The sequence below is a fragment of the Podarcis gaigeae genome (genome assembly GCF_964106915.1).
Source record: "Podarcis gaigeae genome assembly, chromosome: 12".
NCBI classification, from domain to species: domain Eukaryota; kingdom Metazoa; phylum Chordata; class Lepidosauria; order Squamata; family Lacertidae; genus Podarcis; species Podarcis gaigeae.
The window spans coordinates 19207542-19230721 of record NC_139688.1 but is presented as its reverse complement, the minus strand read 5'-3'; the positions used below and the strand labels follow the sequence as shown (position 1 = coordinate 19230721).

Here is a 23180-nt window from a genome sequence, read left to right as displayed (position 1 = left end):
TGCCCTGCTCACCATGAGCCCCCCCCCCCAGCGAGGCAACCAGGGCACACATGGACAGCAGCAGAGTGCAGGGGAAAAACCACCTACTCTCACAGACCTCGGGGAGTGGGACTTGTGATCTCCAGCCAGCTCTGGTTATGGCAGTGGCTGGACCCTGCCCGGGCTTTGCTCATGCCACATCTCCCCATGTGACTGAGCATCTCCCGGGTGTGGGTGTGGGTGTGCCAGTATGGTGTACTGGCTCTCACCAACTAAATGTTAACAAGACATCCCTCAGAACAGAAAGTGGTAACAAAGAGACAGTGGCTTTGTAGTGACAGGTACCTGACAACAGGAGTTATCCCTGGGAGATAGGAAATGGCAGAGAACAAAGCGGGAAATGTCATTTACCCGAAGCAAAGGAAATAAAATACAGTGGTACCTCGGGTTACAGACGCTTCAGGTTACAGACTCCGCTAACCCAGAAATAGTACCTCGGGTTAAGAACTTTGCTTCAGGATGAGAACAGAAATTGTGTGGCGGCAGTGGGAGGCCCCATTAGCTAAAGTGGTACCTCAGGTTAAGAACAGTTTCAGGTTAAGAATGGACCTCCGGAACGAATTAAGTTCTTAACCTGAGGTACCATTGTATCCAGGGATAAAAGAGCCTCTCAGGCAAAAAGTAGAAAGCAATATCTGAAAGCAAACAAGAGCCCCCAGGGATATTGATTTCTTACATTTATATTCCGCCTTTCTTCTGTCATGGAACCCAAGATAGCATGCATGTGCTTAGTCAGTGGCAAGAGCCAGACCTGCTTATCCTCAGCAAGCTGGTAGCCACATATGTCTTCAGACCACACCCTGGGGCAGTTTCTAGGAGAAACTGCTGACATAGCACTAAAAGAGCCAATGTGAGGGAAGGCGGTGTGGGTGGGCTTCCACGTTTTGCTTCTCAGCTTCCCTTTCAGAGCAGGTGGAAATGAGGGGGTATTTTTTTTTAAAAAATGTAAGCTAAGAGTCTGGGGCCCTTGCTGGCTCTGGGCCAAGTATACCAGTACCATTTGCAGCAGCCTACTGGTGGTCCTGATTGTCAATGTGTGTACATATTTATGTGGCTGGAATGCAGCCTACTATACAAATGTCATCCATTGCTCTGCTTGCTTTTGCCCCTAGCCCCACCCGCTTGTGCCTGCAAAATTGACTTCCCACAAGGGAAAGCTGAAAGAGTAAGAAAATAGACTCCCTACCCTGCCTTACAGGAAGATTAAGATCAAGTTAGAAAAGATGCATGCGTGCTGTGTAAGGCATGAAATGTGGCATGCATGCTTTTCTTGCTGTTAGCCGTGTGCCAATCTGCCAGCTGCTGTGTATATCATTTTTCCTTGCCTGCATGGAAATTGCTTGCTTATCAGAGCTTCCACAACATGATTTTGTCATGGGGGGTGAAACCTCTGTGGAAGGGAAAGTGTGTCGGAAGCAGTGTTTCTTTGGTAGAGCTGTTCCTTCTCAGTCTTGGGACCCTTTTCTGAAAAAATGGAAATCATAGTGGCCTACCTCACAGAGCTGTTGGGAAGCCCAAAGAAATTATGAAGCAACCTCTGCACCAGAACATGCTGCAGAAACGACTGATAACAGCAAAAAAGGAGTAAGATGCGCTATTTTCAAATGAAATGTTTTGTTTTATCTTTTTTAAAAATTGTTGGCACTGCTGAGGAAAGGCAGAAAGGGCCTCTGACACTTGTCACGGCTATGCTTGCAAGCTTTGTCACCCCCCTAACCAAAAAAATAAGGTGGGGGGGAAAAGAAAGATCTATCTTTTTGACAGAGAAAAGATAATGCGTGTGTGGGCTGCGTCACATCTGGATTCATGGCACATTCTCCTACTCTTATGTTAATTTTTTTCCGCATAAATCAGAAGCAACTAATTAAAAGAGAAATATTTAATTCTGACATGTTCTTTGAACTGGCATTCCATCTGGTTCTGTTTTTGAATAGTGAAAAAAATCTGCTGTAGCTGTAAAAATTGGCAAGCGGTACTCTGGTAAGGGGAGACAAAAGCGACTCAGTACAGCAGGTTCATACACTAGCGTTTCAGGCTTGAGACATTTCCAAAATTCAGCATACCAAACAGCTCCGGCATGGAAACTATGAAAATTAAATGTGAAAGCAGCGTGCAGGGTAAGGTGCAGGGAGGAATGCTATTCCCATCCAGGGAGAGGACAGTGACACTAGTATACATTAGTTCTGTGTGGTAGGCAGCCTTTGAAAAAGTGATTGGTTGGGAAGTTGTGCAGAATACAATACGTCCCCTTGAAACCAGCTAAGTGTGCTTTACAGTGTGTTTTTACTGGCCATAAAAACAAAGGAGAAATGTGCTTTCAGACGCACGCCAGTAAGCTATGCTCCATCTGCACAACTTTTCAAAATAGATTTCAAGGTATATTATTTTCAGAGGAGTCAGAGAACATATCCCTTTTCCCAATTCACCTCTTGCTTGGCAACACCAAAAAATCTGGACATGAAGGCACAAGGCATTCCTACGAGAGAGAGAAAAAAAGACTGTGTGCTTCAAACCAAAGCAATCAACTTCTTATGTAATTGGAAACTTCTCTGTGGCAGGGACAGAGGCTGATTAACTCCTGGCACCTTCGAAAAAGATTGCTTTTTGTCTACAAGGAGCACGGCTTATTGTAAAATATTACTTCTCTGAAGCCAAAAGCTTTGCTTTAGCATCACATTAGCCTGCAAATGCACACCTAAGACATTTCACAATCAATGGGTCAACAAAAGAAATAGATGTGAATGGGCTCTCCCATACCCCTCATCCCTTAGAAACCCTTGCTAAGCTATAAATTATTCAGAAACTTAATACTTTTAATTAACATTTTGGAATACTTTTTGTGATTTAGATTTAATTTTAAACCGTAGCTTAATCCTGCAGTTTGGAACACAGACAAGTATTTAGTGGAACAGCATTCAAACCAGCGAAGTTTCTTATTGAATTGCACTTTCAAAACAAGACACACTTATAGAGCTTCAAAAATTCTCAGAAGCAAGCTACAAGTGTCCTGTGGTCTCTGCGTTGAGTCCTTCCCTTGGAAACGGTTTTTGCATCTCTTCCAGCGGTCACTCTTATTCCAGGCAAGTCTAGCTTTGTTGGTACAAAAAAATGAGTATTGAAAGCTGGCAGGAATCACTGCCTTCTCAAATGGTGTCACAATAATTTCAGCTCCATATTATTCACCTTATAACCTTGGATGCAGCTACACACAGCCAAGCAACAGGTCCCCTTCAGTCTTGGATTATATAAACCCTTTTTAGAGGACAAAATCCATGCAAGGGAATACACATGAAGAGGGAATAGGATCATTGTGGCAAGGCCCGTCCCTTACATAAAGGTAAAGGTAAAGGTACCCCTGCCCATACAGGCCAGTCGTGTCCGACTCTGGGGTTGCGTGCCCATCTCGCTTAAGAGGCCGGGGGCCAGCGCTGTCCACAGACACTTCCGGGTCACGTGGCCAGCATGACAACTGCATCTGGCGAGCCAGCGCAGCACACAGAAACGCCGTTTACCTTCCCGCTAGTAAGTGGTCCCTATTTATCTACTTGCACCCGGGGGTGCTTTTGAACTGCTAGGTTGGCAGGCGCTGGGACTGAGCAGTGGGAGCGCACCCCGCCGCAGGGATTCGAACCGCCGACCTGACGATCGGCAAGTCCTAGGCACTGAGGTTTTACCCACAGCGCCACCCGCGTCCCTGTCCCTTACATCCGTTTGTCTAAAGACCTACTCTAATATATTCCAAAATATTCTAATATTTTTGGCACCACCAAGGTAAGGTAAAGCATTTTAGTGACTTCTCTCCGATTGGCCAGATGTTGCCTGTGACCCTGGCAGAACAGATACAATCTCAGTGACAGCTTCTCATAGTTCTGCAGTTTAACTCCAGCTCATACTTTACAATGTACAATGCAACCGAGTGTATCCTAAGAACACAGGGTTGTGGCCAACTAACTTTTACTCACAGTATACCCATTGGAATTAATGGATCTAAGTCAATCATGTCCAGTCATTGCAATGGGTCTCTTCTGAGTATTACCAATGCTGGGTATAATCCACTGGAAGTTGCCTTATTCCAAATTAGACCCTTGGAACATCTAGCTTTGTAGGGTCTACACTGACCAGCGCGGGCTCTTCTGCATGCAAGTCTGATGCTCTACCACTGAACAAAGCAACCCTTCCACATCTTGAGAGTAGCTCTTTGACATAAAGAATAAATGTCATCTGGTGGATTCAGCACAGGAGGCCACACAGGATAGAAACAACAGGCTGCATAGATACCAGCTGCTTCTCAGTTGTTAAGTTTAAACATCCAGTCTGAAACGTAGCCTGGTCATAGAAAAAAAAAAGGGGCTTCAGTTTGTTTAATCTATGTGGACTCTAAAAAAAAAGAAAAGAAAAAAGGAAGAAGCTGTTGCTGAATGAAACATTTGTTCATTGACAAATGCAAAGTCTAGAGCGAGGCCTTTTAGGACTGCATTTTAAAACAAGGGAATACACAATAGTTTCAGGTTTGCACAAGCTCTCCTGTGATGGCAGGAAGTGATGGTGACAACAAAAACAAAATCAGGGTTGCGTGAGCCCAGGAGATGGAATGCACGGATTCTGGAAAGACAGATAGTTAACTCAGTGAAGCAAAGATCCTTTGACCTGCAATCCCCCACCACTATGAGAGAGTGTTGTAACGAGGGCAAAGTTCAGTGGAAGCATAAAGGAAGGCTGGAAAACACGTGGGTGCAGGCAGTGAATGACCAGGCAGCAAGAAGAGACTTGAAGGGACAATGAGTTGAATAAGACCGTCATGGCCTCTTAATTGCTCCAGCTTATATCAGAGCACAGATGTGGAAACTAGTCCAGGCAAAGATACGTAACTGAACCTAAAAGCGATGGCAAGATGCTGTGTAATTAAATCTGCAGAGTAGCAGATGCTGTGCTACCAGCTTTTTCTTGGAACCCTGCAGTGTCTTCACACCCTCTTCTGCTCCTACAAATGACCCACTATCACTTTTCTGTTCCTCCTCAAGTTTGAACAGCTTCTCAGACTGCAAATGTTTCTTCCCCCTTTTATCTTTTGGGCCCCAGCAGTGCTTGAAAAACTAATTGCTCACCACTTGAACTTGTCAAGGCTGCCAGCACCCGGATCTTCTGACACGTAGAAACTAGGGCTGCAGTCTCCACCTTTAAGATCTGCAGAACAGTTATCATTTTATCTCCAAGTTGGAAAAAGTTACACCAGTTGAATTTCTACTATTGTTCAATACACAAGAGCCCTGCTGGACCATCTTGCCTATGAGTCCTGGAAGGTTTGCTCCTTGCCTAGCAGGCCTTTTCCCACCTGGCCTGGGCGGGCAGGGCCCTGACAGACTCCAACTACAAAAGCTGAGGCTGCTGAACAGAATCTTGGGTTGAGCATTGTTCAGGGATTTTTGTCGGGGAGCAGCTGTTGATGTTAGCCTTTTGCATGTTTATTTTGGATGTTATGATTTATGTGGAAACTCTTCAATTTGTTTGTGTGCTTTTTGATATTTTGTTGATTGTTTAGGACTACTTTTGTTACATTTGTAGTTATGCAATTTTTTACATGTTGCAAGCCGCCTTGAGGGTGGTTTTAATTTTGAAAAGGAGGCATACAAATAAAATGATTGACTGAAAACCCCAATATGAATGAGGCTTTATGATAACAACTTTTGTGGTGACGCAGGAGTATGTCTAAATCTGCTTGTTTAATGCTTGTTTATTGAAAATAAACACGGGTGGCGCTGTGGGTTAAACCACCAGGGCTAGGACTTGCCGATCAAAAGGTCAGTGGTTTGAATGACCGCGACGGGGTGAGCTCCCATTGCTCGGTCCCTGCTCCTGCCAACCTAGCAGTTCGAAAGCCTGTCAAAGTACAAGTAGATAAATAGGTACTGCTCCGGCAGGAAGGTAAATGTTTGTTTCCGTGTGGTGCTCCGGTTCACCAGAAGCGGCTTAGTCCTGCTGGCCACATGACCCGGAAGCTGTACACCGGCTCCCTTGGCCAATAAAGCGAGATGAGCGCCGCAACCCCAGAGTTGGCCATGACTGGACCTAATGATCAGGGTTCCCTTTACCTTTACTATTGAAAATAATTTCTGAAAACACCAAAGATTCAGTGATACTCGCTTCTGAGTAAATGTATTTTGGAGGACTGGGTTGCATGTTCTATACCAGGGCTAGGGAACCATTGGGCCAAGGGCAAATGTGGCCCTCTGTATTTGCCCCCCACCCACCAGTGTATGGACCCTGGAAGGTTGTCCATGAATGAATGTGTCCTCCCTACCCCGGTTCTAGACTCTCAGTGCTGCACATTGGAGAGAGAACATGGTTTGCATGCAGAAGTTATCAGGTTAGATCCTTAGCATCTTCAGTTAAAAAGAACTGGATAACAAGGAAAAGAGCTCTGACTGATAACCCAAAGAGTAGCACTGCCAGTCAGAGCTGACAATAATGATCTAGATGGACAATACATTCTGAGCTGGAATAAGGCCCCTTCCTGGAAATAAGTACCCTAATCTGTTGTTTTGCTCTTGAAAAAGTAAATATGGAAAACCAGCTTCGTGATGTTATCCTCTCAACTGAACAGCCAGGGCTGCTTTGTTATAATTTTCTGGAGTGGCATTATGAAATGTGAAATGACATGAGCTGAATAGATAACTTGTGTTCGTGAAAAGGGGAGAGAGGGGAGGAGGAAATGAATTGACAGTAACCTGGCTTTCATGTCAGTGCACTCCCTAACGATGAGTAAGCCTGACAATGAGGACTGTGAACTTCTGCTCTCAGGCAGCCTTTCAAAGGCAAGGAAGAGCCGAAAGCAGAGCTGTTTCTAGGATTCATCTTATCACAAACAGTTGCTGTACGATAGATTTGGGTACTGTGAGTGCTCAAAAGAAGTGGGGGAGGGAAAGCAAGAAAAAAAGCCAGACACTGCAGGTTTCCTATGCACCCCCAGACTCTCACGCAAAGCATTTAGACCCCGCCCCCAGTAAAGCCAATCTGAGCAACTGCCTGAAAGAGGAATAAACTTTCTCAAACACACACACACACACACACACACACACACACACACACTGTGTACCAGCACATATGAAAATATGTGTATATGCCTGGCATGAAGACAGAATATTGTACAGATGTTAATGTGGGATGCCATAAGATGAACTGCAATAATTTTTCAGCCTGCTGCTGGAATACTTCTCTTTTGCATCCATGTTATAACAGTTCCTCTCCACACGGCAGTCACAAAGTTATAAATATTAAAGGAATATGGATTGCTTAATCATCTGAAAGGGAAAAGGAAGGAGACTCCATTTGGAGGCATCTTTCGTTCAGAGGAAGTATTCTATACTAATAAATGCTTTAAACGCAATCAATTTTTTTTTCTTGAACAAGGGGGAGAAATCCACAGCATTTTTGATGTTTTAATCAATGCAGACTGTTGGAGGAATTAATATTATCTAACCTATTTGTCTTGGTATATCTTTCAAGTCTTGAAAGTGGGGTGGGGGGGGGGCAAAAGAAAGGGAAATTAGGTTCCTCCCAAGAAGCACTGTGAAGTTTCTGTCTCCAAATCAGCTATTTGACCTTTGGCGGAAGCATAGCTAAGAAGGCTACTGTCTGTAGAAGTTTTAATATTCACAGTTCATAAAGCAGCAGTCCACCTTCTGACTGATGGTAGGTGTGAGTCACCAGAACACAGATGCCTCCTCTAACGCCCCTAATTGTAGCTGGGGACTTAACGATACATGATGTGTGTGACCTCAGTTGTTTGTTTTTAAAGCTCAAATTATGTATTTATTAGCTTTAAGCCTTGCCCTTACTCTCAAAGGAACCCAATACCATTAAAAAGCAGTTGCATGGAACTATATACCTGTTCAGGGAAGTGGCACTGGGGTGAGGATCACAGAATTGTAGAGTTGGAAGAGACCACAAGAATCATCGAGTAACCCCCTGCAACGTAAGAGATCTGGGGCTCGAACCCACAGCCCTGAGATTAAGAGACTCACGTTCTACTGACTGAGCTACGTATCTGTTCAGGGAAGTGGTACTGCGGTGAGGATGTTCAGCCCCTTCTCACCATTCTGCTTCCCTGGCCTAACACACCTTTGGCAATTTGCTATTTGCCTCTTTGGGGCAGGGAACATACAGACACCTTACAAACACCTGTGTGCTTCCCTCAAATATCATGGATCTCCCAAGCTACATTTAGTTTGTCCAATAGAGTCCTTTTCTTGAATCAGGCACTCATGCACTCAGTGTAGATAGTAAAGGCACGTGAAATAGTCTTCTGGCTAAGCTTCTCGGAGTTGGGGAATGGTATTTCTCTGCAGACTTGCCAGTGCTAAACCTTGGACATCCTTTAGAAGTACTGGAAGACCTATTTATTTGGATTGGATTAGTTTACGGCATCTGAGGATAAGTCAGTCTCCGGACCTACGTGGATGTTGAAATTAACAACACTTCAAAAATTATAATAATATCCTCATGCTGATGTTGCTCCCAGCTGTGGCTCTGAACAGATGTCACAATTTTTTCAAGTGAAATTTGACAAAATATAACATGAAAATGAAAATGATCTGTATCTTGATACCCAACATGTTTGCTATCTCTGTGTAAGATGCCTGGGGTGGGGGGGATATATCTGAAAGGTGTAATTATAGTGCAATTCCCAGGGTACGAATCTGAAAGATGTGGTGATTTGTGTACACTGCACACAGAAGAGAGATTGCAATGGACATTTCTATTTGGAGCAACAACAAAAAACAATGCTGATTTCATACACCCATAAGAATTTGACAACAGAACTAAGTCTTCTGTACTCTTGAGTGGGTTCCGTTCAGCACTCCCTGCATCTAACTCAGACTACATACACAAACTATATATTTAAAGCACATCCCTCCAAAGAATCCTGGGAACTCTAGTTTGCCCCTCACAGAGCTACAGTTCGAAGCACATTTAATGGCTAAGCTGGACATACCACATACCACCCAAGGTCTCACAATTTGATAAATCTCCCTGCTTATATTTTTCAGACTCTCTTGTTTGCAGTAACAACTGTGGGTTAGAGAAGGCACCTGGCTGGGATTTACTAAAGAAGGCAACACAGGACAACCCAAAACTCAAGAGATGTAAGGTGCTAATTGTGTTTACAAACACAGGTTTCACTCAAGGGCTTTTAACCATACTACAAAAGTTATTTAAGCGCAATGACTTCATGTGTGCTGCTTAAATGTAACTGTTGGTCCTAACTATGGATGTTGAATGTACTCTGTAAAAATGCAATTACTGCTGCCAGGGCAGAAATCTGCCATCCGTTTAAAAGGAATGTACTGAAAGTGCAATCATAAAACCCTTGCATGTTATGGATTTGATTAAGATTTTACTCCCTTAGGATTCCCAATTGCACAATAACAGGAGTTCCTCAGATTTTAAATACCACAGACAGGAACAGATTTCACTAAAAACAGATGTGGAACCCTTGGGTTGGCGTTCTTACTAGTTTTGAGAGCTAAAACTTTGCTGGTAATTGATAGCTATTAACATGTTTGTTGTTTAGGTTACCGAAATGGAAATACTACACTACCCCCCCTCCCATGAAAGGATATGTTAATGAGGGGAGCTTGGAAATATACTTCAACTTCTGTTCCTTTTTCTGGATTAAATTAAAACATTGTTGTGGAGCAGGGGGTGGTGGAATATCAATAATGCTATTTCACTATAAAAAAAGAATTGAAATAGAAGCAGAAGATTAAAAAAAAATCAAACAGGTTTTCGTCAAGGGAGTAGAATAGAACAGCATTTATTGCATTAAGGAAGTAAATAACGCTGCTTTCGCATTTTGCGCCTAAAGGAAATGCCTTAGGGTCCTCCCTCCAAATGGGCCATCATGGTTACTTATGGCTTTTGGATGTAACAGAAACAAGATTTATTTTTGGTAGGCCCTTCACACATGCTATTCTGCATATCTTTAGTTCCCCTTCTTGGCACTGTTAAGATGGGAAACATATGCTGGATTCAGTCTGTTATGCTACCAGTACACCACCCACCCACAGGAAGATCCCAAGAGATCAGGGCCTTCTTTTTCATTCCCCCATGGCATGCTAATATGGGCACTCAGGTCAATGTACACTTACTGCCAAGTAAACATGCTCTCCATGCGCCACATCCTGCCCCTTCCCTCAGCGCCCTGCTTTAAGGATCAATGCAACCTGCTGGTAATAAGCATATGTGGTTTTGGGTTTTTTTTTTTGCTAAGGAGATTAGAACACAACCAACTGCCTCTATTTTTCTGCTCTTTCCACTTTTCGCTTCCCTAGTTGCTTCCAGAAGTCTACGTTTCATTTCTGCACCCACAAGAAGCGATTCTGCAGCTGCCGTTACCACCAGTATCACAGGAAATCTGGGCTGTCTTTGACCGTAGCTGAAACCATCCAACCAACTATGCTATCATTGGAGGAATGCTGCCTGGACAACCATGGGCATAATTATCAGATATGAATGGGATTCCTAGATACACATCTCTAGTGCCCATTTCTGACATCTAAGGCAGTTAGTGCATGCACAGGTGAATAATATCCTTGCCAGTGTGAGACAATTCTGTACTGGCAGAAGATAGATCACTATTATTGTTGTTGTTGTTGTTGTTGTTGCAGCAGCTGAGGACTCGCAAGGCAGTTAAGGAAATACAAGCACACCTTAAGAACAGCATCTAATATTTACAGGACTTTGATGCTCTTGTGTATATTTGCATCACTCACAATTGCACTCTAGGTACTATATTTTGCATTACCCAAGATACAGCATTACCGGTTTTGGTAAGAGACCTCAGGAACTTACTGCAGATTTTTGTAAGCTCCACTCAGTATTACGCTCCCTTAATCTGCTGCCGGATGTACTGGACTTGCTCAGCCTCGTAATGAGGCCACACTTGAAATACATTTCCATTCATTTTGTAATGAACTTTTTGCATATTTGCTACCTCCAGTCTTCTCTTCCTTGAGATTAACTTTCAAAATTATCTTCACTTTCCTGCTGCCATCGTTTTGTTTTGTTTTGTCTTTTTTTTGCTGCCATGTGAACCTCTTGACTTCATCTAAATGCTTGCTTAGAGCAAGCTACAGGGAGAAATTACAACTTGCAAGTTAGATTTCTGACTCTCTTTTACTAAATTGTGGAGCGGGGAATATGGAAGCGGGTTTTCTTTTAAAAAGAAGTGGGAATAAAAATATGGAATGCAATTTTTATGTTTGCTACACTTCTGTGAAGATAAGTGACAGCAATTAATGCCAATGTAGTTTGATTTATAGTCAAGGTTTGCTTAATTTCCCTGCTACTTATTCCTTGGGAGTTAGAATCAACTGATTTCTGTTTGCTACGGTGAAGTGTGATTAAGTTTATCATTTACAATTAACTGGTTTTCAGCAGCTCAGGATGTGCTGAGGCCTCATAAACTGGACACCTGAGAGTCCCATTGTGTACCAAAGGATCAGGAATGAAAGATTTCCCCTGACTTTCTTCCCCTGGCTGATTACCACTCAACATGTTTTTAAGCTTTCTTGCAGACAGCAAACCTCAGAGGAAACACTGATGCGAACGCTCTTATTGATGGTTAATGATGCATTATTCTTATATGTCAGCTCGATATTTCCTATGGAAAACAATAAAAGCCCGAAGAATGCCCCAGTTATTTAAACTACTGGAAGCTTTCAATACTGCATTATTAATCTAACAAATGTGAACATTTCTCTCCTGGCTCCTGCTGTCATCAACTGCATTTAGACCACAATTAAAGAGGAAAGTGGAGATTCTAATTAAATAGTAGAGGGGGGGAAATGTTCTGATATTTATGATAACTGGGTCTTTGAATTCTTAACAAACTCCCTTTTGTAAAACAAAAAATAACAATTGAACAACCCAGCAGCATTCATTGGGTTGCATTCTCTAACAAATAATTTTAATGTGGCCCTAAATGATAGCGAAATGGTAGGTCTGGTTACACAACAGTACTAGAAAATTACTCAGGTAGAGAAGTGCTTACTGCTCCCTTGAACAAAATGGATCAAGCATAAAATGAATTATTTCAAAGGTGTAGGAGTGAGGTAAGGTGGTGAAGAGGAAGAGGAGGCACCAAATCTTCTAAATATCTCCTCTATCCCTCTCTGCAGAAATAAGAACACCAATTCCCATTCTGTGTGTGCGTGGGGGTGGGGTGGGGGACAAAAATATATGAATGAATATTTCTGCATTCATTTTTTAACAACAGCTGTATGGCACCGCATCAGAAACCGACTCTCAAAACCAGGATGGGTCATAAGTATATTCAGATACAGCTTTGTACAATGGTACAAAGAACCTGCTCCTTGGTGGAGAGGAATGGGGGAAAGAGTTAAGAAAATTCACACCCTGACACATGGTCCTGAACTGGGGCCAAAATGTGGCTTTCATCTCAGAATTCTCTGCATATGAGTAGAAATATGTTTTAATTTTTCTACAAAAGGTACATATGACATATGGTTCAGTGGGTGAATACTGACAATTGCTTACCACAATGTACATGTAAACCATTAGATAAATTGGTTTTCTGAACCATGCTGCCAAATGGAATGGGGAATATCACTGAACAACAGGCAGACTTAAATAGCCTTAATTTTATTTATTGCACCTTGGCCCTTAAATTTTCTATTCTGTGTTCAGGATTTCATACTCCTTAATTTCAGAACTTTTTTACACTTAACAAAGGCAATTGCAATTTTTGCCTTATACTCTCTGGGTGGTATCCAACTTAGTTTTACTCAGGGTAAAGGTAAAGGGATCCCTGACCATTAAGTCCAGTCGTGGCCAACTCTGGGGTTGCAGTGCTCATCTCGCTTTATTGGCTGAGGGAGCCAGCATACAGCTTCCGGGTCATGTGGCCAGCATGACTAAGCCGCTTCTGGCTAACCAGAGCAGTGCACGGAAACGCCATTTACCTTCCCCCCAAAGCGGTACCTATTTATCTACTTGCACTTTGAAGTGCTTTCGAACTGCTAGATTGGCAGGAGCAGGGACCGAGCAACAGGAGCTCACCCTGTTGCGGGGATTCGAACCGCCAACCTTCTGATTGGCAAGTCCTAGGGTCTGTGGTTTAACCCACAGCACCACCTGCGTCCCTTTTTTACTCAGGGTAGAGCCACTGAAATTAATAGTCCTAACTTAGTCATGTTCATTAGTTTCAATAGGTCTACTCTGCAGTAAAAGTTGAATACCACTCCCTGGTTCCACACTGTATTAGTGGTCTACCTATGGGTCTAATGTTCTGATGTACAGAAATTTAATAGGCTTATCTCATTTTTACTTTAAATTTTGTGAAAGACACAGACCTTCCAAGGTGAAATTCTCACTCAACTCCTCATGGCGCCAAGTAGCTATTGAGTACTGTTCTTGTGAAAGCTACCACAGGCTGCTCAGCAGTCCATTTCACTTTAAGTGCTTGTTAAACTAATATTGACTTTTCCGACTAAACCAAAACCTTTGTTATTTGTGCCCAGAAAAATGAAGAGGGGAAAAACCATGCAGGAAGTGAAAGAATGCATCTTCTTGACCTTTCCTTTCTCTCCCTCCACCTCATACCTAGACTATTTGTAATAAACATATAACGGGGGAGTTGAAATATTCATGCCTAGGACTCTGTGTTATGCAGGAATTTTTTTTCACTCTATACACTGGTGCATTTACCTTTAAAATGACTTTGCCTCTCCTGCTTTCTTTGAAACACCCCACAAGAGTTGTAATTTTTACAGATGTGGGTTGGTTGTCTTTCATACCTGTATCCATTCTCTGTTGGAATCTTCTCCAGGCGTCCACCCATTTTCAGGGTAATTTAATCTAGACCTTTCAGAAGACCAGTTGGTGCTATATTGGGAAGAGGCACTGATTTGGTCAGAATGTATTTCACCAGATTCCATACCAAGAGGTTCAGCACACTGGAAATCTGAAAATAACAATGCTGTCAGTAGCACATAAGGTTCACAAAATCCAAAATAGCTATGACAAGAAGCAGTGGCTGCAATCCATAGCCCAATGAAGACAATGGCAAAGTAACACTGAAATTAACATCTCAGTATGTCACCCTTTCCTGCTTTGAAGGGGATGCCCAAGTACTGTGACGTGTGACTTTATCAAATAAGGCCATAGCAGTTCTTCTACTGCTGACAATTGTGGTCAAGTTTTTGAAAGCACCCAAACACAGTGGAAGGCACAAACCAATGCAAGAACTACTCATCTTGACTCTATGTGTCTAGCCTCCTTGGTTGTGTGTTTGTAGAAATACAGGGCTATAAAGATCAGAAATAATACATGAATACAAAGTCATGGGGGGCCTTTGCTGGAATCTCTTCATGTTCTTTATGTCAGACTTATGTCATAAATCACTCTAATATTACAAAATTTCTGAAATGTTGGCAAGTTTTGAAATAACCAAGGTATATAACCATGGTAGCCCAGCATGTGCAATTTCCATTGCAAGAAAAAAGGGGTGAGTATTCTGAGAGAGAGGATAATGGACTAAATTACTCCACCTTTCTTTCAAAAAACTCAAGGTGGTGAACACATGCTGCTCCCCATTTAATCCTCACAACATCCAAATGAGGCATATTAGTGTTAGATATGGTGATTGGCCCAAGGGCACCCAGTAAGCTTGTGGCTTAAGCATGGATTTGAACCAGACCTCCTTGTCAAAAGTCTACCATGCTGCCTCCATATTTTACTTATACAGTAAACTTCAGCTTTAAAAGCTGTTGCTCTAGTCTTCACATACTCCCTTTACGTGGGATATAAAACAGGCCTGTCTGTATGATGAGCAATAAATTCAGACCAAAAAAATGCATTAAATGTTAACAAGAGATGTGGAATAAAATGTTTAAAAAATCAGAAAGCGGCCGTGATGTGACAGGGGTATGATTAGCCTTGTATCCCCTACAATTTTAATTTTATTTGAAGGTTTAAAAACACACCCATGACCAAAAATGAGATCTAGTCGATCAGCATTTTCCCTGAGGGAAACAATTCTGTGAAGTCAAACAGAAAAATTACAACTGGCTTTTAAGAGACATTATTAAGAGGCAAGTCAGACTTTGCTATGCTGCAGAATCTCCATTTGAAATGTTGAATTTTGTACAGATGTCGGCTATTGTTTTGATCAAAGACAATACAAGATGCTCTGTAGATGAGGTATTAAAAGCTTGGATCTGCTGGGCAAGAGTCAAGAGTTCCTGCATAGTTTACTACTACATTTGTTATTTATAATTGCATTTATATCCCACTTTTCCTCCAAGGAGCTCCATGTGGCATCAGTGGTTCTATCCTCTCTCCAGCTGATCTTTACAATAACTCTGCAAAATAGCTTAGCCTGAGAGACAGTGGCCAGCCCAAATGAGCTTCATGGCTGAGTCAAGGATTTGAACTCTGGTTTCCCAAGTCCTAGCCCAACTCACTAATCACTACATCACTCTAGCTCTGGGTGGGAATTCACCATCCCTGGATAGTCGACAGATTGTCAGATGTTGGAGCTGCTCCCCCTGTCACATCAACATTTCCTTCAATGGATTTTGACCCTCAGACATCTGTTCTTGCCTTTGCAGAAATGAGGTGCCAAACAAAGACTGCTATCCGCTTAGATGAAACGTTGTGTACAGTAAATTGGTATTTTATATCGTGGCTGTATACATGCGGTAGTTTAAAGTGGATGAACGCCATCCACACAACATTGTAGTCATCCAAGTAGCACCCTGCATCTCCCAACCATTGAACCAGGATTTTCCTGATACTCAGATAACGTAATAAGGAGCAGAATTTAAAAATCACATGCTTTCCAGCTGTGGACATACTTCTAGACTTCTTGGTCTGGATGTTATTGTTTAGATCTACTCTACATTTCTACAGGGAAGGGAGAATGTCTCCACAACGTCGTGACTTTTTAGACAAATAAATTTGAGCGGAAATGTCTTCTCCTGCCCTTGGGTGGTTGCTTTAAAAACAGATGCACAAAGGACTCTTATTTATCTAAGGCTTCTTTAAATATTTCATGCAGCACCCAGCAGGTGAGGAGACAGGACAGACAGTATTCAGCACACAGCTCTGTAGGATGGATAAACACTGACCTTCCGACACACTGTTCTGCAGGACAGTGTAGTTTGCAGAGAATCCTTCTTTTGCTATTGCGCTGTCGGTGTAGAAAACCATGGAAAGAATGCCGGTTGAAGAGCGGACACGGCCTGGTGTGTTTTGCCCACAGTATCGGCCTATGTGCGGACCAACTGAAAGTAAACAAGAGCACAACGGTGAGGTCTCCACAGCAATAGAAGATGGCATTTTATGCACACCCGAAGAGAGGCCTCACAGAAAATAGGAAACGCTTGCCCCCCTCCAGATGTTGTTATTGTGCATTCATGATGATTTCTGCTCGTGATGCTTTTGGAGCAATCATATGTGATCCTGCATTCAAAACTGTTTGTGCCTGAAGACACATACCACCCAACACCGGAATGAGGCAAATTGGGACATGACCTTGATGGAGGCTGCCCCCCATCTTATTTTGGCCTTGCCCCTGCCCCCTCTCAGCTCCCTCCCTCCCTTGTACCTTCACCCTCCTCCTCGGCCACTGCAGCCACCACTAGTGTACTTTGAGAAGCCAGTACTGGGGCAGCTTCTGTAAAGCTTGGATTCCCCACTTAAAATGGGACAGTTGCAAGGTATGCAAACATTTTTTTGGGGGGGTGTGTGTTATACTGATTCATTTCCCATCAGTGCATGCCCTGCAGCTTCCTGCTGAAACCCTGTAACATTTTATACCACAAATGTTTGGAAGCACCTCAAAACAACTAATAAAGCCATATCAGCCCATCACTAATGCACTGTTACTGTGTCAAGAACATGTTGCAGAATATATCCACAATGATACACCAGCTATTAACCAAAACAAATTATAGTTCCATGCTACCAACAAACCCTCGCTCCTACAGTATTTACTTATTTATAAAAAATATTAACAGACTGCAATATATATCAGAATGGTGCACAAGAATACCTATGTAAAATAAAAGCCACATAAAAATTTGTGACCGTCAGCTGTTATGGAAATTCTCTTAATTGACTGCATAAGTTTGGGGATCTGGAAATGATTTCAGCAGGCATTTAAAGGTTAAAACAGAAGGCACCAACCCACAGTATGGGGGAGGGACATAGCTCAGTGGTGGAGCATCTGCTTTGCATGCAGAAGGTCCCAAGTTCAATCTCCAGCATCTCCAGGTAGGACTGGGAGAGAACCCGGTCAGAAACCCTGGAGAGCTGCATCCAATCAGCATAGACATTACTGAGCTAGAGGGATCAATGGCCTGACTCAGTATAAGACAGCATCCTATACTCCAGTACAAAAATCCAGTGGAAAATGGCAACATACATTTATAGGGGAAATATTTTTATGATTGTGATTGTTAGTAACGAGGCACACAGTTACAAGCACAAAGGAGCCTTTGCCAACAAAACAAAGGGGTCCAGCTGGTCCAGCCTGCACTACTAGTTCCGTGAAATAAAGCTCACCATCCGTACATGAGAAATGAGAACACAGTCAAGACTCAGTGAACAAGGCAATGGGAAGGAAGGGTGAATTGCACTGAAACAAACAGAAACTCAGGTGTATACAGGACATAAACACAGATTGAACAGAAGGGCAACCTCTTAAATTGGATCACAAGAATGCACTGAACGTAACCTTGCAGTAAAGCAACATTAGAACATTATGGTTGCATGCATATGGTAAAGTAGCACCACAGCTTCAATATAAACACTAATTAGTGACACGGCAAATGAAAACGTTGCAAACTGTCATTTCCCATGTCACTAATCAGTGCTTATATATAATGATGTGATATCTTTATATGGTATGCAACCTCCTTGTTTGCTTTGGTGTGTCTAGGTGACATTGTGATGCCAGTTTATCACACTGGTATGTTGCATACATTCTGGTTTCAATAGGTTGCCCTTCTGTTATTCTGCTTGTGTTTACAACTGTAAATAGCTGGCTGTGCCTCTGCAGGATATGGTATACTTGAGCATCTATGCTCATTCATTAGTATGTTCACAGGGCAAGCTGTCATGGATTGTTCAGTAAATTCAGAGAAATGCCTAAGTGATTACAATTGCCCAGTAATCAATGGCTCCCTCCTTCCCTTGCACTGTCCATTCCTATTTGTGCTTTCAACAGCTTCCAGCTTGAAGCATTCCCCCTCTGCTCATATTGTGGCCTGTGCCACCAAGAAAGTAATTCACTTTGAGTATGAAATATTTCCTTTCCATTATGGTAATATCCCTCAGAGGCATTCACCAAAGATATATGCCAGTGAAATCACCTCTGGAAGTTTAAGAACAACAAATCTTTTGCTAGTAAAAATAAAAATAAAAATCTATAACCAGATTGGCTGAACTTCCTAAGCCTAAGAGCCTCTTACCACAATTTCCATATGGCTGAGAGCCAAAAAGCACAGATTCTGTTCCTTCCCAGGCATTTGCTTCTCTGCTTGCAAGAACAAAATCAGCACTCATTGCCTCTTCTCCTGCAGTAGCTTTCCCCATAAGTCCCCAAGTCCTACCACAGCTTCTGTACAAGCTGTTCCTGCCGTGCTTTTCATAGTCCCCTCACATCCACCCTTCTCTCTCTGCCTCACCTCCTTCAGCCAAAGTGTTTCTGCTTACCCTTTTCTCTCAGTTCCATGGGCTCCCTGCAAGTTTCAAATACCACTGAAAACAGTGGGTGGCCAGCATTTAAACACACCACATATTCAAAACACATGGCTTGCCCCAGAGTATACTATGAACTGCAGTCTCCTGCTCAAAGATGTATAGTTCTCAGTACCCTTAACAAACGATTGTTCCCAGGATTCGTGTGCTTTAAATGTATGGTGCACAGACAGCATTATTCTATGCCAAGCATTATTCTATTCCCAGCCTGGTACTCTACTGATGCAACTCCCATCATGTATGATCCTTGACCATGCTGGCCAGACCTGATGGGAATTGCAATCCAAAATATCTGGAGGGCACCAGTTTGCATAAAGCTACTATATGTGATTCCTCTCTGTTGCATACTAATGGTAACTCTTTATCTCCAAGACAGAAACTCCTCCTGGGTATGTAGGTATGGTTCCGAAAATCTCCATGCAATAAGGTGAGATCCTCATAAGAAAACTGCTAGGACATAGAAAAGGCAATAGATTTAGTGGCTGTTAATAAAAAAAAGGTAAAGGACTCCTGACAGTTAAGTCCAGTCGCAGACGACTCTGGGGTTGCGGAGTTCATCTCGCTTTACGGACCGAGGGAGCCAGCATTTGTCCACAGACAGTTTTTCCAGGTCATGTGGCCAGCATGACTAAGCCACTTCCAGCACAACAGAACACGGAAACCAGAGCAGCGCACGGAAACCCTGTTTGCCTTCGCGCCAGAGTGGTACCTATTTATCTACTTGTACTTTTTGGCATGCTTTCAAACTGTTAGGTTGGCAGGAGCTGGGACTGAGCAACGGGAGCTCACCCTGTCGTGGGGATTCGAACCGCCGACCTTCAGATCGGCAAGCCCAAGAGGCTCAGTGGTTTAGACCTCAGCGGCACCCGCATCCCACTTAGTGGCTGTTAGTGTATGTGAAGAAGCGATGAGGAAAAAGATGAATACCAAGGCAGAGCCAACAGTTTAACCATGAGTGATAAGCAGATTCAAACAGACTTCATAGTCTGTTTAAAATTTGGCAGTGCCCACATGTGTGCACAGCAGTTTCTAAGCACTGAGCTATGGCACCGAGGCAGACTGCTGCTGCTGTTACACTGGTCTGTGATGGCCCAGAAATAAAAGGCATGTCCAGAACTTACACCGATAGCCTCTGCACTGATTTTGCATGTTTTGTTTTTGTTTACTTTTTAATTAAGTTTACTAGGGCCTATGATGTTTGTCGTACAATGCCCATACGTAACAGAAAGGTTTGGAGAAGCAAGGAAGGGAGGCTGCTTTGTAATTTAGGGAGGCGTATGGCACTGTGACACAACTTAACATGCACCACCCCAAGGCACTGCAAGTGTCTGGCAACTTTTGACGGAGCCATGGAAGTCTCTTCATTTGTGGCTCCTGCTTCTTTAATCTCCCACAAAAAGGACTCTGGGGCTTTGTATGTTTTATCTTGAATCTAACTAGTCAGCATCTGGCCTTTTCCTCTCATTGTTTCCCCTCCTTCTGTCCAATGGGCAAACATCTGTGACTTTGCTCCTTTTCCATTAGGCCCTTTGATCACTGCAGCCACTGGCCTTAATGAGGAGGAGAAACGAAGCCACTATAATTCCATACCCTGGTACTTATTCTGAGCCACCCTCTTCACCCCCACCCCATTTCCTGCAAGGATGCTTCCTTTGAAATAGCAAACAGAAGGGAACTTGTTTCAAAGCAGAGTCACACTTTTAAGATTCAGCGTGACTCATGGGTTCATACTTTCTTTAAGACACATACATGGTAATTTAAAATTTTATTTGTTTGAATACTGCCACTAGATATCATGGTTGCGGGCTCGTCATCTAGCTGTGTAAATACAGCAGCCGAAAGCTTTGCAGACTATGATATAAAGGAGTATTGAATTTTCTTACACAACATGTAAGACTTTGCCTACTGAGTTAATGCAATATTGATCTGACCTGAACTGGATAAAATAGAGGTTTTTAGTCTTCCTGTATAAATACAGAGCATTCTTAAACATCTCTCTCTTTTCCAATTTCAAGCTTTCAAACTGGCGAATGACAATAAATTACTTAATAATGTGCAAAAGGCGACCACACTAAATGGTTCACTGTGGAGAAAACATCTTGACCAATAATTCATGAGATTATATCACTACCTGCTTAGCTAGAATGTGTCAGTCTTTCTTGAAGGCTCCTATTAATCTTTCCTTGCCTTGTAATTTGTGAGCGAAGGGTCAAATGGATTCCAGCACAAGAAATCTACTTGTAGCTGTTTAAATTGGAACTATAGAGTGTCTGGGACCCATTTGAAGCTGCTATTAGAAATTATTTTATTTCGAGATGTTTGGTCCTATTCTGGTAGCATCAGTCCTGGAGCTGTGTGTTTATGAGATTCTGAACTTTCATGTATGGAAATGTAAAGTGAAAATGTCATTTGTTCATTATGATTAATTTGATCTAAGATATTATAGTCATGTCAAGAACAATTACACTGCATAAGAACAGAGTGTTTGCAATTTTTCAACATTTTGATTGAGAGAATGTGTTAGCTAGCCACCTTTAGTGAACGTGAAAAGCAGAGTGCAATGCGATTAAAGCTCCACTGACTTAAACGGGCAATTAGACACATACTTATCAGTGGAGTTTAGACTTTCTTATGGCAGGGGTGGAGAACTCCTGTGCCCTGTAGATGTTGCTGTGTTACAACTTCCATTATCCTGACCAAGGCTATACTGACTGAAGTTGATGGGAGTTGGGAGCCCAATATGTTCTAAATCCAAGTCGTATGGACTAATTGCACCAATGCAAGCATGCAGTTCTGCATTATCAAAGGCTGTCCATTTCCCTCCAAGAGCAAAAAAGCACCCCATATGGCAGGGAAGCCCTTATGCGAGTAATGAGTCTTTCTCTCCATAGAATAATATAAAGAACTCCTTTATGAGCAGGGCTTTGGAGAACATCCATGCTGTTCCAAAGTTGAAGCAGTGGGAATATTTTCAGAGCAATCTTATATGTGTCCACTGCTGAGTTTAACTGAGCTTACTCCTAGCTAAGTGTGTATAGGATTGCAGGATCCCAGCACCCTACTTGACATGGATCAGCTAGAGCCAGTGTGGCAGATGGTCAACCAGAAAAAGCTTCAGGATCCCTACACATACAAGATCCCTCTCCTTTCAGGAGCAGGGAGCTAGGAACACAGCAGTGAGAGAGTTATGCAGAGCCAGCAATATAGATACATGTAGCCCAAGTGTCCTGTGTTTGCTCCGATGTTAAAATGGGGCTTCTCTTTCAGGGCTTTCTCCCTGGTGGATGGCTACTCCACAAATATCCCCCCTTTCAAACTCAAGCCTCTGCTTTAGGTTCTGAGGGAGTGGCCATGTGATCCATTAAGAAGAGCCACAAAAGATCAAGATCCTATGATTCTATTCCCCTTTCTGTGGTGCATGTGATGGAATGTTTTCTCCTATAATTTTGTTTCTGCCATTGATATTGAAATTAATCCCAAGGCCATCCTTAGACATTTTATTGACTGAGCTCCACTCCCCCCACATGCACAGAAGCTGGATGAATTAGCAGTTGAATCTTCAACACTGGTGATGGTTTGGCATCCTCCACCACACTGGAGACAGCAGGCTAGATTAGGGGGACCACAAAAGGTTGTGGGGCTACAAAGTGGAATGGGGGAAATTCAAGATGAACAGGTGAGGGCTGTTGTTGTGCTCCAAAATCTGCCCCCTTAGGCAGTTGCTTCACTCTTCCCAATGGTTGGGTCAGCCCTGAAAGCAGAGGCTTGTCTCTGCAGGGTAAGTCTGAGTCTTCCAGCAATTGTCAACATTGCCTCCTTTCTCTGTGAGATGGGCCATTTTCCAGGACCGCTGACACAGTCCTGGTGACAAAACTGGAATACAGTAGCCATGCCTTGCCCAATTGCTTTAATCTCAGCAACCATCTCCTGTTGTCAGTGCACATCACACACTTTCTCCACCAGCACCATTTTGACAGGAAGAATGTGTTCCACTTCATGTCTTTTAATACAAAATATTAAATAATGACTAATGTTACAAGCTGACATTTCATATACCTACACATGCTAAATCATGCACATTTTCAGAGCACTCCCCTTCTGGGAGAGAGATGCCAGCTAAGTAAGTAGTTATAGAAATATATGTTTTAAATGTCACAATCCTGATTTCTATAGTTTAAACAAAACACAGTTTTAATCCAAAGATACATTGGGATGATTATAATACTTGCTCATAATGATTCCAATTCATTCATTTTCTAGAACCAGAAAATTACTACTTCAGCGGCAATAACTTTGACACTAATCTCTTTGAAAATATTTCAAATAATTTGGCTGATTGGTCTTTTTCTCCACAT

General features: G+C 42.6%; 1 protein-coding gene across 4 annotated transcripts in view; it reads right to left on the bottom strand.

Annotated features, from left to right (window-relative positions):
* The window catches only part of NRP1 (neuropilin 1), a 125785-nt gene that overhangs the window by 42528 nt on the left and 60077 nt on the right, over positions 1 to 23180 (bottom strand). For all 4 annotated transcript variants that reach the window (XM_083704741.1, XM_083704740.1, XM_083704742.1 and 1 more), the window contains exons 5-6: positions 16191 to 16346; positions 13857 to 14023 (exon numbers count right to left, since the gene is read on the bottom strand). In XM_083704741.1, the coding sequence (XP_083560867.1) occupies positions 13857 to 14023; positions 16191 to 16346 (323 nt within the window). The remainder of the gene's footprint in view (positions 1 to 13856; positions 14024 to 16190; positions 16347 to 23180) is intronic.